General features: G+C 37.6%; 1 protein-coding gene across 8 annotated transcripts in view; it reads left to right on the top strand.

The window, feature by feature from the left end:
• PPP1R13B (protein phosphatase 1 regulatory subunit 13B) overlaps positions 1-17,862 on the top strand; it is a 72,564-nt gene that overhangs the window by 45,972 nt on the left and 8,730 nt on the right. For 4 of the 8 annotated variants that reach the window (XM_071809673.1, XM_071809675.1, XM_071809678.1 and 1 more), the window contains 7 exons: positions 7,362-7,463; positions 8,463-8,637; positions 9,038-9,234; positions 11,008-11,172; positions 12,007-12,187; positions 13,816-13,971; positions 17,225-17,394. In XM_071809673.1, coding sequence (XP_071665774.1) covers positions 7,362-7,463; positions 8,463-8,637; positions 9,038-9,234; positions 11,008-11,172; positions 12,007-12,187; positions 13,816-13,971; positions 17,225-17,394 — 1,146 coding nt within the window. Of the gene's footprint in view, positions 1-3,575; positions 4,080-7,361; positions 7,464-8,462; positions 8,638-9,037; positions 9,235-11,007; positions 11,173-12,006; positions 12,188-13,815; positions 13,972-17,224; positions 17,395-17,862 lie in introns of those variants that run through there. The other 4 variants (XM_071809680.1, XM_071809674.1, XM_071809677.1 and 1 more) reach the window with 4 other exon arrangements.

Below are 17,862 nucleotides of genomic sequence, written 5' to 3'. Positions count from 1 at the left end.
CATTGTACACGGCACTAGGATTGAGTTTTATGGAAAAAGTAGTCAAAATCCATTCAAATTCTTAAATTGGGTGATATATAAGCTCAATGTTTTAGAAGTGTAAGGAGGTCACAATCAATAGTGTTCCGCAGATGCTCCGTCCTGTGTTCTCCTCTCATAGTCCTCATGAGGAGGCCATGTGAGGTTCCTGTAAGACCTGTTTGATACGGAACTGGTATCATAAGCTCCTGGATCTTCCATCTGTTTCCTCATCACTGCTGCTGTGCTGAGGACAGGTACCCAAAGTGTGTGCTGGCTGTTCTCAGCAGCCTTTAAAGCTCTCTTGCTAGCTGGGCTGGTTCAAGCATCCCCTAAACTGCATCACTTTGAATGAGACTTAAGGCAGAAAAGTTACAGGTGACTGCTGGGCTTTTGCTGCTCATGCCCAGGTTCGCATGGGAGAACTAGGAAATCTTTTGCTAAATTCAACAGGCAAAGCAAGCTGTTCCTTTCTTTACTGCTCTGGCAGTTGTGCAGCCAGAGCTGTAGCTCTTCCTTTGCTGTAAATCAGGGGTGTCAAACTCATTTTCATGGGGGGCCACACTGGCCTCATGGTTGCCTTCAAAGGGCCGAATGTAATTTTAGGGCTGTATAAATCTAGGAGCAGTTACATTTACACAGTCCTGAAATTACATTTGACCCTTTGAAGGCAACTGTGAGGCCGATGTGGCCCCTGGTGAAGATGAGTTTCACACCCCTGCTGTAAATGCTGCACGTGGGGAGGAGAGAGCAGGGCTGGCCTGCTGCAGTGATAGTCCCTGTTAGGGTAGGCTGAGAATTATCACGCCCTGATCCCAGCTCCTCACTCACTGGGGAGTGTTCAAATCTACCTCTGTTCTTCATTTTACGGTTGTCAGTCTGCTTCGTTCTGAGAAAATGTGCATTTATGTAATACACTTCACTTCCTTTGTCCATGTACTCGTATACCTGTTCCCAGACCTGTCAGTTCTGTATTTGTCACGTAACTATATAGTTTTCTGGGATTTGACAGCGCTACAAAGGTAAATTTCTAGTCTGGATGTAAGTTTTGTGTTCCCTCCTTTGTCCTAGGAAGGAACAGCAACTTAAAACTGCTGTAGATTATGGCAAACTGAGTCTTTCATTACGTGCAGTGGAAACAGTATTTACCTTGTGTTTCTACGTAGGCATTTTAAGCCTTCTCAGTAGCAACTTGCAATACCTTTCTGACCATTGCTGCCCTATTAGACCGATGAAGATGATGTTTCCTTATTGCCACAGCAAAGCTGTGTGCATCATTAAAGAATCCAATAGAGGGGAGTAAATTCTTTAAATTGTGAGTCCAAAGGACTTGCTTCTTGGATTTTGCTCCCTTTCTCTGTTGCACTTTCTGCATCTAATTCAGTGCTGATCCTGTGCTTGTCCTTGGTCTGTGTTTTTTGGCGGATTGGGGTTTTGTTTTTGCGGGGTGTGTGTGTCCCCTCTGTACTCTCTCTAGCCTTTGATATGCTGGGGTTGTCCTAACCTTGATAAAGAATGTTTTCTTTCACCATTTATTCTGGCTGAGGATACGATTACCTTTACCATATGGAGAGTCTCTAAGAAGGATTGCCTCTTTTTTTTAGCTAAAAATGCCATTTGGACAAAATGTTCCTCTTTACAGTGGCAGCCTACGTAAAGAGTAAACAGTGTAGCTGGCTTGGGTGTGGGATACATGCTGCATTATCTTTAGTAGCTGCTTGGTGTTGCCTTTTCAATAAATCAATAAGTGGTTAAAAGTAGTGGGATGCATGCAGAAAAACTTTCTAGGTGGCCCTTTTGATGGTCAGAATCAGCACCAGCCATTCTGGGCTCCAAGGCAGAAGCAAAGGTGCAGACTTTCTCACCTCCCTGCCTGCTGATTACATTTTATCTAGGTTTTATTGGACCTTGTAAATTGGTGGTTTAACCTCAGAATCACCTCTGACTGTGACAAGAGAGATGGGTGAAGTACTAAAAGAAGAGTAAATGAGGGAGTAAGGATAGAGGTGGTGATGGAGGTGAGTGATAGGAAAAAGACTAGAAAACATGAGAGTTCATTGTACATGATTTATTGAATAGGCATAAGAGAAGGTGGAGCTTGGCCGGTTTCAGGAGGCTTCAGGTACTGGAACCTACACTTTCTAGTGCAGGGCGTTGGGAAGGGAACTGAAGGATTGTGTGGGAGATGGGTGTGAACACCTATTTAAAAACAAGGAAAGAATAGATAAGGGAAGTTAATGACATGGTGGCTCTTGCAAACCCAGGGAAAGATCTGAAGAGATAATGTACAGGAAATGATTGGTAAATTCTTGCACCGCTCTGGTTTTCTTTTTTGATTATTTGTTTGTGTTATGGGTCACATGGACTATTTGTGTGGCTAGGTGGGGCTGAACCTAAACGTGCGATTGCCAGTCATTATTGTGGAATATTTGCTGTTTTTCTTTAAAGCTCTTATTTCTGAAATCATAAGAGTCTTGGGTGTGGGTTTGGTATATGTTCCATTGTTATTTTCAAAGTAACTCTCTGTTCTTACCCATGTAAACTTGGAAAATGATCGTAAGTATCTTCATGGCTTAGGCATGGAGGCAAAGAAGTGCATAAAATCAAACCACATCCTAATTATAATATTTTATAAAATAATCTATTTCAAAATGTCAGTCTCATGGGTTTTTTTATTTTAATATTGACATAATTAGATTCCTTTTAAAAGACAGTTTTCTGATGGGAGTAAAGGCAAAAAACCCACTGGAATCTGCCCTTATTGCTTACATGTCTTGACTACAGTGTGCTCTGCTTGCCAAAGAAATATTTCGAGTTCAGGTGCAATTTTTCATTTACTGTTGTGGATTGCCAATGAGTAAGCTATTTCATAATAGCTCAGAAGCATGTAGACTAAGGAGTTTGTGACGATAGACAGAACAGCACAGTGTGAGGGCAGAAAGAAAGGAAGGAGGAATAAGAAAATGAATTTTTAGAGTGACAAGACTAATGTGTAGAAATAAATATTAAAGAAGGTTCCTTTTCTTAATTAATGCCTAAGGTATGACTTGTTTTGAGGCTGCTTGTAAACTGGTTCCCAAACTATTTAATTACTACTAAACCATTCATCTCATCTGTCTCAAAAATATTAATCATCAAATGGTAAAATATTAGCTTGCAGTAGGAGGATAATGTCAGAAGCCGAAACTCCAGTTCATTACAAATTCTGTCTCTCATCATGGCCTTTTAAAGTGCATGCTAAACAAAATAAATACATTTTTTAAAAGATTCTTGTCGATATTAAGAAATCAGGGAATACAGGTGTGAGGTATTCTTGTCTGTATGAGACGTACATAATAGTTACTACCTAATAACACGCGGTGTTTGATCTAAAGCGTTTTATTTGGGAGTTCATCTCTATGTGGAAGTGCTTCTGTGAATCAATGAAAAGAAATTTACAGTTCAGCAAAACTGTCTGCTTTGATGTATCACCATGTAGCAAATGAATGTGTGGAATCTGGAGGAGTAGATATTTGTGGTGGCTTTTTAGCAGCTCCTTCGGAAGGCAGTTCTGTAGGAGGTCAGTGTCTCTTGCTGCGGGAGACAGGAGGAGATCTGGACCTGAAATGTGAGAGGTCCGTGTTTGTTTTGAGTGGTGAGTGACTTCATGGATTAAATTGTTAATAACTGGTATGAACAGCACAAACTTAAGAATCTGAGAAACCAACAACCTCATTAAAGAACTGAGAAAATGGAGCGCTCCCTTTGCCTGGCATAACCTGAGCTTCTGAAGGACCGAGACAACTGCTTTCTTTCCGTGGTGGCGTTTGCACGCAGATTATGACAAGCAGACTCAACGAAGATGAAATGCTCTAAACAAATGGATTCAGCTAGATCTTGGCAATTGAAGGATTCGGTGTTTTCTGTGCTGTTTCAAAAGTGATGCTGTCCTGTTTTGGAGACCTGAAATCAGCAACGGTGTCTGAAAACAATTGATTTGATGTCAAAGAGGAATTGTGCTTGCTCTATTGACTGCTTTTGCCATGTGGATGAAAAAGAACAAACTGCGAGTGAAGTTACAGGTTTAAAATTTTGTTTCCTCAACTGCCTCTTCTTTTCTTTCTTAACTATTGTGTAGTTATTTGAAGTGAAAGGGAGACTTATTTGTATTCAATGAGGTAAACATTAAAAGATTTCTCATAGAGTGTTTCTATTTAAATGGTTAATTATCACTGTTTCCCGTGTTCTTGTGCTTTGCCATATATAGAAGGTTTTTAGACATTACACTTTCTAAACTGAACATTTTACAATAGTTAATAGTTTCTTCAAGGAGAAACCAATCTTTGCATTCATCTTATAATTAATCTTGTATCTTTTACATCATAAAAAATAATGCAGTACTTTTTCAGGCATTATAAGGTATTCTTTCAAATGCGCTTATTTAAAGCAGTAAAATTCGGAGCTTTTGGGTCAAACTGTTTTTTTGTTTCTGGTGCTTTTACAAACGAGTTTCTTATTGTCATTATGCATTTCAGGTTATACTTTTCATTCAGTAAATCTGTGATTTTCACTTGGTGAAATGGGTTTTTTACCTTGAAATATGCACAGCCCCTATACAGATACCACTTTTTGAGTCTGTGTATATTCTAACAAGATTCCTTAGCAGAAAAAACAGCTCTTTATTTCTTGGACAGTGTTATACTGAAAATTGCTACAGGAAATAGAATGAACCATCGTTGTTAACTTAAACTGACTGAAGCAGAAAGGAGGGAAGCATTGGGAAGACATTGCATAGTCTGATACAAAATGTGCATTTTTGAATCGGAGCATATGTGTTTTGAGAAAATACTATCAGTTCACCCCCCAAAAACCTTTTTACTTTTAAAATCCGTAATCCAGAGGGAAGCCTCAAGCCATTCGGAGCCCCTTTTAAGAATTCCCTGCAGAGCCGAGCAGCAGCAGCTGTTGATGTTCAGGTTTTTGGCAGAAGGTCACACCAAAGGAGTTCAGCAGAGCCGGAACATGTTCTGGGAGCAACATCTGGTTTTTCCATGTTATTTTCTTATCTTAAGCGAACACGTTTTGGTTTGGGGATGGCACTTGGGAAAGGTTCCTTGCTTTTTTACCCAATTAGTGCCTTTCAGTCTGTAATTAATAATAAAAGGTCTCTCTGTGATTTATTTGCTGGTGGCCACAGGTGTGTATGAGTTATTTGTCCCTAAAGAATATTGTGAAGGACTCCTGTCTGTCATAAGACACGCTAATAAAAAAGTTCATTTTTTTTAATCACTGTGTTCACTAACGAAGTGTTGAAACAGAAATGAGTGAATTTTACCTTTTGTTCTAGTTCCACCATTTTATAGAGCCATAACTGTAAATAAATACATATTTTTTTAAATTGCTTCTCTGCTATAAATAGTTTTCATTATTCTTGACCAGTAAGAGGAGTTGCAGTTGTAACCTGGTAAGAATTATAATTTCCATCCATAATTTATTCAGTAGTAAATGTTCAAAGAGAGACTATAACTTTTTCTAACAATTTTAGTCCGACATGTCTATATCGTGTGTCTAAGATGCAGCGGCTTTAAAAGTTAGTGTTCCAAATCTGGCTCATTTTAGTGACTGAACTTGAGGTGCGTATCTTACTTGAATAATTTTATGCAGAAATGTGACATATTAATTGGAGTGCAGGTAGCAAAACAAGTAAAAAGGAGGAATCAGTTATTTTAAAACATATGTTGTTTTCCTTTTCTGACTGAAACTTAAATAAACTGTTCTGTATTATGCGTTGTTTGGAGAATTGATATTTACTTAAGCAGGAATTCGGTGTATGAACATGAAATGAGCCGTTCAAGGTGGCTGAGATACTTCAGTATCAACAAGATTCAGAGGAGAATTTTACTTTTTGTAGAGTGAAGTACAAGTGTTGCAGGGGACGTGTTGAACATGGTCACCACAGATGTGCATTGGGAATCAGGAGCCCAGAAAAGTAGAGCAGATAATTCAGATTCCTTCTGGGATCGGGTTTGAGCAGCTCCACAATCTGACGCTTGATTGATTGGGATGGGGAGGTGTTTGAGGGTTTTCTTTTGGTTTTATATGTCTCTAAAATGTTTAGACCTCGGTCCAGTTGGTAAGCAGAGTTTTATTTATCAATATATCTAAAGCATTCAATTCTCTTTTTCAGCAGTATTGACTATATTTGGGATAGGAAACGGTGTTGTTTTAATTTGGCTTACTAAGATTGTAGTCATGTAGTTTGGTGAAAATACTACATTGTTTATTGAATTATTACAATGCAGTGGTCCAGCTTTTACATTGATCCAGTAAACTGACTGAATTACATGTAAATACCTTGAAATGGGTGCTGGGCTGTCCTGAACTTTCTAGTGTGATTTTTCAAAGGCTGGTGTTTTCTTTCTGTGCAAATTCTAAAGTTGTGGTTAAACTGTGCCATTCGAAGGTTGTGGGGTTTGGTTTTCTGAGTAGTCAAGTGGGTACTGGGCAAGTGTCAGTTTCTGGAATTTGTCCTGTTGCACTGCACTCTCTTTCCCGTGATGGCATAGTAAGAAATGTGGTTGAATTGAAGTAATTTAATGTAGATTTAAATTATATTTGTTGCTAGAACTATGAAAATACTGAAACTGTGTTCCTTTTTAAAAACACATAATATTTGGTTGCACATGTAGTCACAGCATTATATAAATTTTAAATAATTTTCAGTAGTTGACTCTCTAGAGCAATTTTGTAAATGATTTGTTAGTTTTGAAATGCAAAAGGAGTGATAAAGCGCCACTAATATCTTTTCATTCAAAGTTCGCTCATTAATAGCCACTTACTTATCCACAGGGGGTCAGCTTGACTTCACTTCACTTTGTACAGACTGTTTTTCACAGATTTTTACCTTAAATGCTCCAGACTGCCAGGAAATTTCACTGTCTTTGGATGTGAGCTTAGTGACAACCTTCATCTAAGCCTTTATCTGAGGGTTCTCTGGGCATTATAAATAATGCCAACCACCAGTTAAAGCTGTCAAAGCACTGACACTGAAAATGTTAGGAAAGAAGCTTTAGATTCCAGTTACTGCTTAAATTACCTGCTTTGCACATGTGTTACGACATGTGCCCTACCAGTACTGCGTACCAATTCTATGGAATGGTTTTTCCACTTTTTGCTTTTTCTGTCCCTGGTATGTACATGGTCTGCGTCGTTTCTTTCTGCTGAGGCTCCTTACTCTTCCATAGGTGTCCTCTGTGGACTGGGGAGGAGACTTTAGCCTTTCTCTGAGGAGTACAGATTCAGCTTCTATCATCAGAACACTTAATATACATCAATGTATTAATGCAACGTTTTGTGTTCTGCAGGTTGGGAATCCACGTGTTGAGCTCACTCTTTCTGAACTTCAAGATATGGCTGCCCGACAACAGCAGCAGATTGAAAATCAACAGCAAATGTTGGTTGCTAAGGTAATAATTATATACAGATCATAATAAATACAAATTTCCTTCAACATACACGTGGTTTCATGGATACAGAAAAACACATTCATTCTAGATAAGCTCAAGAAAGAGCTTGAGAAATCCATTGTTTTACCAAATTAATCTTAACTTAGGCAATATGCAACATTTCAGTGTAAATGATACTATAACAACCTATGTCAAGCCAAGTCGTGTGGTTTTATAAAAAATATGGCTAGGTTTGATTTGTCTCTTTCGTGAGGCCCACTTTGTGACCTGGGATAGGGTAGGCTTGACTCCAGTATAGTAACAGTGGGGCAAGATGAGAATATGCCCACTACATATATATTAATGTATTACCTTTCCAGAGTTGCTGAGATGTAAGAATCTAAGTCTATTTTCAGAGTAGGGAGTGGGTTTAATGTTTTCGACATTGTTGTAGGTGTTACAATATACAATGTGCTTTGGATGCCTGGAGTACCTAGGAATCAGCCAATCAATTCTGTGGTTCGTGATGGAAATAATGTAGAAAAAGGAACATTTTCCTGTGTGCCCAGCAGAAGGACTGTTGTTTAGAACTGGAACATTATCTTGTATTGGGTCAGCTTGTTCAAAATAGTCTGTTGGACATATTTTGTCATCTTTGGGAAGGTGGATAACATCACTGGAGGTTCATTTTTGTAACAGCAGGAAAAGTGCTAATAGCATCAGAAAACAAATGCCAGAGGAAGCTTTACAGATGTGTTTGAATGACTGTTCAGGCTACAGATGTATTTGCACATATGTAAATTTGATATTTGGTCTAAAAAAATCTCTAATCTCTGCTCTAAAACAGGTTTGTTAAATAATGTTACAAGTTTTTCTAGGAGGATTGATACACATTTTACTTAAATACAACTTTTTCTCATTTCTGGAAATAAAAAAAAACACTGATGGGTTTTTCTGAGTTAACTCTTTTTAAAATAGATGGGTAACTGGAACCTCTTGTCTAAAACCTCATTTTTTCAGGAGCAACGTTTGCGTTATTTGAAGCAACAAGAACGTCGCCAGCAGCAGTCCGTTTCTGAGAGTGAAAAGCTTCAAAAACTTAAAGAACGTGTTGAAACCCAGGAGACAAAGCTGAAAAAAATCCGTGCCATGAGAGGACAAGTGGACTACAGCAAGATCATGAATGGCAATCTGTGTAAGTGGAACTTTTAAGTAATTTATTTAATTTAATTTACTATTCACTGCATGACTAGCAACTAATGCTATGTTGCTAGTCATTATAGCATTGAAGAAGGATTTCAGATGGAATGTTTTTTGTCTTACAGAAGGTGCTGTGCTTCTGTGAAATTTTTATACGATGTAAATTTTTGTTTGTTTTATGTAGTCAGGCATAAAGTCAGAGTAAGTCTATTCGCTAACTGTTAGGAGATATTATGACTGCTAGAAAATTCCCAAGACATAAATATTATATATGTGCATGGAGATACTAGATTTAAAACTAGTGTGTTTGATTTACCAATACCGGTAGAATTAAAAAAATTAACAACTCTGCTTTACTTAATTGTTTTTTGTTATTTTTGTCTTGTCAATTTTAGCAACTGAAATTGAACATATAAGTGCAATGTTCCAGGAAAAGCAGCAGGAGCTACAGGCTGCAGTGTTAAAAGTGGATCAACTTACTCAGCAACTGGAGGATTTAAGGAAAGGGAAACTGAACGGGTTTCAGTCATACAACGGCCAAATGACGGGACCTGCCGCAGTAGAATTAAAGAAGTTGTATCAAGAGCTACAGGTAAGTAATGGAGAAATGCCATCTGGACGGTAGCCTTAAATCTTAAAAAGTTATATTACTGCTCTTATGGGTGGCCATGTGGTTCTGTGACACCTTATAAAACTCACATATTGGAATGCTGTTAATATGTGTGGTTGTAGTTAGCATATAACCCTCCTTAGAACAGGATTTCATTAGCTTTAAAAATTAATTCTGTTGTTGCTCACGCACATAATGATGCGAAGTGTGTCAGTGTTCTGAAGGGCATTTCTCAGCCTCTAATACTGAAATACTTAATGTTGACATAACCTAGTATTTGTTCTAATCTCTCTTAAAACACTTTTTGAAAATTCATTTTGTTGCTTTTCTATTTTGCAAAGAACTGAGTGTAGCAGGCTCACTTAGATGTCATCTTAACTTGGAGACATGACTGGATAGTGAATAAAAGTATATTTGAAATACATTGTGAAAATATAGCTGTAATGTGTGGTGTAAAAAAAGAAAATACATAGGAATTAAATTACACATTTTAACAGAGTCATCAAAAATAGAGGCCGCACTGTATTCACTGCCCTATATAGTGCACTACAGCTGCAGTGTGTTCACACAGTATTCCCTTTATCACTATCATGTATCTTCCTGCAAGAAGACTGTAACATCTGAAGTGTAGTTCTCACAAGGGAAATTAAATATTCCATTTACATTGAAATTTTGTCCGGCTTTTATGTTTAACAGTTACAGAATACTTAGTCCTGTGCCAATGTGTGCAAATTTGAGGGCTTTTTTATTTTCTTATGTACTTGACTGTGATCAAGACAACAATTCTAATATATATATTTAGTATTTAAAAATTAATTTAAATTTCAAAATTAGTCTCATTTCTTTATTTGGGCAAATACAACATGCAAATTAATCCATCACATGTTTCCATGAATTAGGAATAAGGGTTCTTTTTCCCTCTTTTTCCCCTTTCCCCATTCACAGAAGACGTATCTGGCCTTTCAAGTATTTCTAAAGTGCAAAGATGATCAACAGATTAGGATTTCTGTCTTGTGCTTCGCAGTGATCTCATACATGTTTATCAAGACTTAAATTTGCCTCAGGGTTTTTTTTTGCATGTAACATTACCATGAAAATTGGGCCACTGTCAGAGTTATTGAAGGTGTGATAAAATGCCAATGGGAAAGCAAGAGAAATAATTACAAAGACTGTCATGCTTGATTTAAACCATAAAAGTAATCCATGCTCTAATCTACTGGAAACCTGCTGTGAAGGTTTCAGCTTAATCCCCATCTAGAGAGGAAAATCTGTGCCCAGTCTCTGCACGAGCAGTTCATTGAACCTCCCGTCCAGACAGCAGGAAATTTCATGTGGAACTGGAAACAGAATCAATAGCATAATTTATTTTACAAGTTTTCTATCACCTAGTTTTCATTATATCCAAACTGCCTGATGGTTAAACATCACATTTTCTATTACTTAATTTTTCACAGTGGAATTCACTTCTGAAATGTATTTATGTCTAATTCTTCAATGCATTTGCTATAAATGAGGTGCAGTCTACAGGTGTTTAAGAGGTATCCCCTAGTTTATTTATTTTTTAAGAGTTGTTCATGGTGCAAATGCTGATTTGACAGCCTGTGTGGAACCATAACATTAGATATGTCAGAACACAGCTGATCCAAGTGGCTTTGGTTTTTCTGAATACTATGTTTAAAACAACTTGACAACAGGCAAAACGAAGTAGGTGTCCTAAGAACTACTTTTTTTCTTTTTTTCTTTTTTTTTTTAAAGATTCGTAACAGGCTTAACCAGGAGCAGAACTCAAAGCTTCAGCAGCAGAAGGAGCTCTTAAACAAACGCAATATGGAGGTGGCTATGATGGACAAGCGAATCAATGAGCTGCGGGAACGACTATACAAGAAAAAAGTTGAGGCACGTCAAAAAGAAAACATTCCTGTAAGATAAACTGTTAAAAGGGCCACACTTTAGTTATCAAGAGCCTATAAAAACTACACAGAATCTCACATTTTTCCCAGCTGAGTAATACAATTACATCTAAAGAACTTTTTTTAAAAGTAGCAGACTTCTGAAAACTACTGCGAGGTTCTGCATAGATATCAGAAAACTGTTAGACAGAATGTGTTTCCTTTTATTTTTCTTCATGGCACAGACCACACTGTATTAAAAATTAGAGTAGTTTATATTTCTAGGAAGTGAAGTGTGATTATGGGCTGTGTTTTGAAGCATGGAAGCATCGGAAATTTGTTTTTTCGTAAAATATTCATCTTCCAATGTGGAAAACTGGTAAAAATATAAATCATCTGATCAAGTTAGTCTTAATAGTTGTCTAGAACTTTAATTAGAAATCAGTTGCGCAGTAGAACATTTATATAAGGACCAGAGAGATCAGTTTCAGATTCCTGTATGTATTTCTAGCTGAAGGTATTGCTTTTAAAAAATACCCCATACATATTTGATCATTTAAGAGCTCATTTTAGTCCATTTGCCTAAGAAGAGCACAATGAAAGAGACCTTAAACAGTTTAAGATTTCTACAAGAAATGTATGTGCTGTGGCTGAGAAATTTTAATTTTTGAGGTGTTGATTTTAGGGAATAAAATTTGTACTTTCTACTTTTTTGTAGAAGCAGGAATATGGTAACTTAATTATTAAGGTGTCTTAGCTACAGTGCACGGTACTAGATAATTAAATTTAGACCTCCTGTTCATGCACAAATGCCTAGATTACATGGAAGTTTACATTTCAATTAATCTGATTTTTATTTTTTTAGTTGAACCGTATTAATGGAACTTCCTCACCGCAGTCATCCCTGAGCGCTTCAGGAAGGGTGGCAGCAGTAGGACCCTACATCCAAGTCCCCAGTGCTGGCACTTACGCTGTACCAGTAGATCCAGTTAAACCGCAGTCCCTTACCATTGCTTCTAGCTCAACTCATGGAAGATCAAAATCTGGTAAGCACTTCAGTGTGGTGTTTGTTAATACACATGGTTTGGAAAGGAGTAATCTTAGGATACCCAGTGTTGGCGTAATCTCTGTAGTGGAAGGAAGAGGCAAGTTTTCGATGCCTTGATACGGTTTTGGGAACTGGACATTAGTCATTTGATATGAGTTGGTTTTGCCTGTTTCCATACATTTTTCTTAGGAGACTGAGTGTTTTCTTTGAAATGTTACTAGCTGGTACACCGCTTAAAGGAGCACATGTTCCTTCACAGATTCTGTCTTTAAGAGCTTTTCAATTAGTTTTTGTGTGTTTGAATATAATAATGAAGTCAACTTTGTGGCAAACTATATTTATAAATGACTATTTACAGTGTGTTGCTTTCAGTCAAGTAAAACAAACCTAGTGAGCAAGTAAAACTAATATTGTTTCTCAGAAGGAGACGTAAGAGGAAAATAGAATTAAACTATGGGAGGTTTTTGCTCCAACTGAGACAGGAGAATTTGTGATGCTTGAAGCATTTCTGAAATGGAATAACTTTAGCACTGATGCAGTTTACTTGTTTCTGCTTTCATTAGTAAAGGAGCTGCCCCTCCAGAGTACTCCCCAGAACTTGATGTCCAAAATTGGCTCCCATAATTAATTCCATCTACATTATAAAATAGAATTTTTAAAATTATTATTATTTACATTGGAGGCTGAAGGAAGCAGGTCTTGACATTTGTGCTTTAAGTTCTCATTCTGGCAGAGCTCACCTCTCTGTTCACATTGCAGCAAAATCAGAATTCTTTAGAAATGATCGGCTAGGAAAACGCACATAATAGAAATAAAAACGCACAATCCCATGGGTTTAAAACTGAATATTCCAGCAAAACTTGCAGCATGCTTCCAAATGGTGAGGAAGGGACAGAGGGAAAACAGTCTGAAACTCTCAGAAGGAAAGACAGACCAAAATGCCACCCCCCAAAATCCCAAGATCAGGAAGTGAACTACTATCCAAACAGAACTTAAAAACCCTCCAGTCTTTTCCATTTATATTAGTGATTTAATAATACTTTTAGTTTAATTCAAAAGCTGTACAAACCCCATCACTGTGATTTTATGTAGTTTTAACCATATGGAATGACTTAACTGCAGGGTAAAGCGACAGATTTGCAGCAGTTTTGTTTTCAGACGTGGATTCCTCTTCCACATATGGGAAATGACAGCTCAGAACTTTTAAATTCACCCACCAAAAATAATTCCCTATTTTGTAAATATCAGCCTCAGAAGATACAGATACCTGTTTCTAGACCTACCTTAGCAAGTCACAAGATCTCTGAATGATGACGTTTTGTTTTTATAAAAGTAATTATTCTACCTTAGGACTGACACTGTTTATTACTCTGAATGTACTTGAATCCTGAATATCCTGTAAGATGTGTGTGTATATATATAGATAGATATATATATATAAAAGGAGGAGATTATATGCTCCCAGAAAGAAAAGAAATTGAGGGTTTTTTTCAACTGTCATGCTTTTATTTCTCATTGTCTGAGTGTTCCTGTTCTAATTTCTCCATTGTCATTGTTATAATTTTTCCACCGCTTTTTTTTCTTTCTTTTTCTGTGTAACTGGATCTGCCTTGGTGTGCCCGGTAGAAACAGACTGTGGGTGTGTGAAAAAGTCTCCAGACACCTGGAAGGTTTCTGATTTAGACATAATAGCGGATCCTATTCTGTCACCTCCCACTTCTCTTCAGTCTGCTGGTCACAATGTCATCCGCCTGGCACCTACTGTCTGTGACACCCAGCACTGTGAGTCCATAGAAGATCTCTGGCTAGGCTAAGAACTCAGTGTTTAATATGATCATCTGAGCTCTTGCATACAGATGCATATTAAACAGCATCTTTAGATCTTGTGTTGTGGTCTGGCATGCAGAAGATGCTGTTGAAATGTAAAATTGTTGAGAAGTTGCTTTTCGTCTTTGAAGGAAACATTTGCAGCAAATTAATCCTTGGGGTACTGGAGTGATATACTAGGGACGAGTTTTCTTCATTGAAAAACCTTGACATTTCCTAATTGTTATTAGAAAATTCATGGCAATCACCAAAGCGTGTTTTAGTCTTTCAGGTTAGATGGATGTATTACATACAGGTTTAGCTTAAGTTACTTTGTGGGAAACTTTAAGTTTCCGTGTTGCACTGGCCCCAGAGTTGGGCTCAAAGCTCACTCCGTCCAGGAGTCAGCACCAAGAATCTTGCCGACTTCCACTGCACAAAAATGTTATACTTGGTTTGCACTTCAGCTGCTGTAGTAAGTATCCTAGATCCAGACCTTTTTAGATAAAATCAGAGAAAATGCACTAAACCTTTTGTGTGCATGTCACTGATTTGGGTAAATGCCAAATGGACTGGTGGGAGCTGCAGTACACGGGCTGTTTGGGGCTCCTACAAGCGGTGGATTTGGAGGAGAACACGAAGCCAGTTGGCTGCAAAGACCATGGGGTGGCTGAGAGCAGGAGGTGGCCAGGGCTTGTCAGAAAGGTGTTACCATCAGACGGCCAGGAGCGTTTGGGACCTTCTTAATCTCACCAAAGACAGCAGAAGGCAGAGGCCGGTCAGTCGCCTCCTCTTAGCACCTCCCGCAGCCTCTGGCACCGTGTCCCGCAGCTGCAGGTTGCAGCCGCAGCGCAGTTCGCTGCATGAGGTTCGGTGGGGGACGTGAGAGCTGCGCTCCTAAAAAATGCATGGCAGTGGGCAAGTCTGCCAGAGCGTAATATGAAGGACAGGAAGGTGGAAACAGCTACATTCTGATGTTTATATAAGTAGAATTAAAAAGAAGTTAGAGGAGAGAGAGTTTGAATTTACTTCCAGTCTGTTACGTCAGAATTTGGGGATGAACATGCTAATATTTGGAACTTGAAAGATTACAAAAAGTTTTTGTATAACTGGCTGAGTGTAGGCTTGTATTTGCAGGGAAGATAACCCTATTATTTAGGATTTTTGCTGTTGTTTCTTTAAGTGCTTTCTTAATAGCTAAACTTATGGCTAAAGATGCTTTCGTGTTTTGTGTGAATCAGTTATAACACCTTTTACTGTTCTTCAAAACAAAAGTTTTACTGAACCGTAACCTTACTGGAGTTGTGGAATGTCTTGTGTATTTTGTGCAGTAAATGTTAATTCAGTGCATACTTGAAAAATTTGCCAGAGTGTTCAGACAGTCATCTTTTTTGGTCCTGCTCTGGATAACTGGATTATTAAAAGCAAACCAACAAATAACTCAGCATGCCCAGTTCTTGGATGTTGCCAGTACTAAAGCTGGGTCTTGTTACTTCTTGGCAGTTTGCAAGTATGAAGAGTGATTTCTGGACCAAATACTATTTTCTCAGTGTAAAAATATGGAGGTGTTAACCCTATTTAAATGACCAACCACAAAAATACTCTTGCTCCGAAGTATTTATCTCTCAGAATTCAAACACAGTTGATATGATTTTGGAAGTTTAATACATTGTAGTGTATGTGATACTAAGGAATGGTCTGCACATGTAATTAAAAAATGTGTATGTGATACTAAGGAATGGTCTGCACATGTAATTAAAAAAAATAATTAGTATGGTAGTTTAAATGCAGGGGTATAACTTTTTTTTTTTTGCTTACTTAAAAGTGATATGATTTTAACAAGCCTATAAAGAGCCTATAAAGAGGTTTATGAGGTAATAGAGTGAATTTGCACTCATAGAATGAAAACATTGGGTAGTAGTTGTCAAGAAATCTGCAGGTTCCAGGGGGAAGGAAAAGGGAGACTCAAAGAGGATAAGGCTCACAGATAGGAAGTAGAGAGGTGACGTTAAATCCACTATAATTAGAATGTTCCTATGCAGCTTATTCTGAGACTATGGCAAAGAATTCTAGAAATAGCCCTGCTGATTCAGTTTTCTAGGGACTTAAAACTGAAATGAAATGGGAAATTTTGCCATTAAATATCTGATTTTCATTTGATGTTGTCTTTCTATGGGGTCCAGAAATCTCAGTAAATCCCCCCCATGCACAAACCCCCCTCCATTTGAGTTGTTAACCTTTAGTAAAGTGAGTTACACGTTACATGTTGTCTTTACTGATCCTAAGTGCTCCACTAAGAAAATTACAGGCAAGAGAGAAGGAGAGATGATCTCCAGTCTCTTTAGAGTAAGAGAAACCAAAGTTTAATCTTTCAAAGGCAAATCAAAGCCTTAGGATCTAACCTGGGATCCATTTAGTTACTATAAAAACAGATCTAATTATCAGGCTATTTAAACTCCTACTTACATAGAGAACAGAAACTAAATAGTCTCATGCAGTTAATAAAGTAACGTATCATTACATCTAGGACTTCATTAAGGATTTGTTGCTTCAGTTCATGTGCAGCTATGCATGATTTTTTGTGTATGAGAAAGATAAAAGCCCATGACTTGTATCTTGACACTGTGAGTTGAAGTTGTCAGCTGGCTTTATAAATTTCTTTAATTTTAAATCTCTGGGCAATTCTGATCAGGTGAGTATTTTGAGGAAAGACAAAAGGTAAGTTAACCACCACTTCCAGTGAAGGGATGTTTGGTTTTGTTCCACCTCATTGTTGAAAGGAGGTTTTACATACTATGAAAGTTTAACTCATAGTTTGAATTCAGAGTAAGTCCACTCGGAGCTTACGTAGATTTAACATCTAGCATAATTTGACTGTGTCTCTGCATGGTACCAAAAGAAATACGTTGATGAAGTGTTTCGATAAGGATTTTTGTTCTGAACTTGTCTGCCTTCTAATAGTAGAATATGGAACGCTCAACCCAAAATTTTAACCATCCGTTTCCTATAGAAATTTTCAATACAATCTGCATGTCAAAGAGTAATGAACAGCATATTATATGTAGTGATTGGGCTTTCAGTATTGATTTCTCAAACACTAGTAGTGATTTATCTCATTTCTGGAATCAAATTAATGCTGCTGTAATCTATTCCATTTCCTATGTTCTTTTGCTTGTTTACAATGATGGTGTGGATTATCTTAAATATAGTATCTTTGTCTCTTTTCAAGCTACTGATGGAAATTGGCCAATACTTAAACAGAGCTCAACCCCCGTAGTAAAACCCCCTCAGATCTCCAACGCAGACTGGAAAGAGTCAAGCATGGATACAGCTTTAAAACAAGGAACTATATCCAGCCAGCCTTTGCCAACCTCAGTATTAGGAAGCACGGATAAGCTGGTGGGTTTCGTCTGTGAAATATCTGTAGATCTCTTTTGCTGAAATAATGAACCTTTGGCTTCCATAGCTGAACTCACTTCAGTTACCTACACATGGAGTTTCCCTGCTGATGATTATTTAAAAATTCACAAAGACTATTACCTTTGCATTCTTCCTATTCTGTTCTGTTTTTATCACATTACAATTCATATTTCTTCTTCAACTTCAATAGTTCGTATTCTTTCCTGTTCTTTTGCATATCTGGTCTCCCCTTTTCTCTCCCTTTGCTTCTCCTAATAATTTCTCCTACCTTTCTGGTTTTTTAATTCGAATCCTTGTTACTGTTTTTCCTTGGTGTGGATCATCACTTTTTCAGTGTGCTCTTTTTCTCAGAAAAATCTCACAAAAAAAGTCATTAAATCCATCATTGAGTGAGTTACTAGTGTTGTCTGTCTGTACTGTTCTTCTAGTACTCTATGAATACTTTCA

Source organism: Patagioenas fasciata, chromosome 5, assembly GCF_037038585.1.
Source record: "Patagioenas fasciata isolate bPatFas1 chromosome 5, bPatFas1.hap1, whole genome shotgun sequence".
Taxonomy (NCBI): domain Eukaryota; kingdom Metazoa; phylum Chordata; class Aves; order Columbiformes; family Columbidae; genus Patagioenas; species Patagioenas fasciata.
The sequence above is the reverse complement of the archived record's forward strand: the minus strand, read 5'-3'. Positions and strand labels throughout refer to the sequence as shown.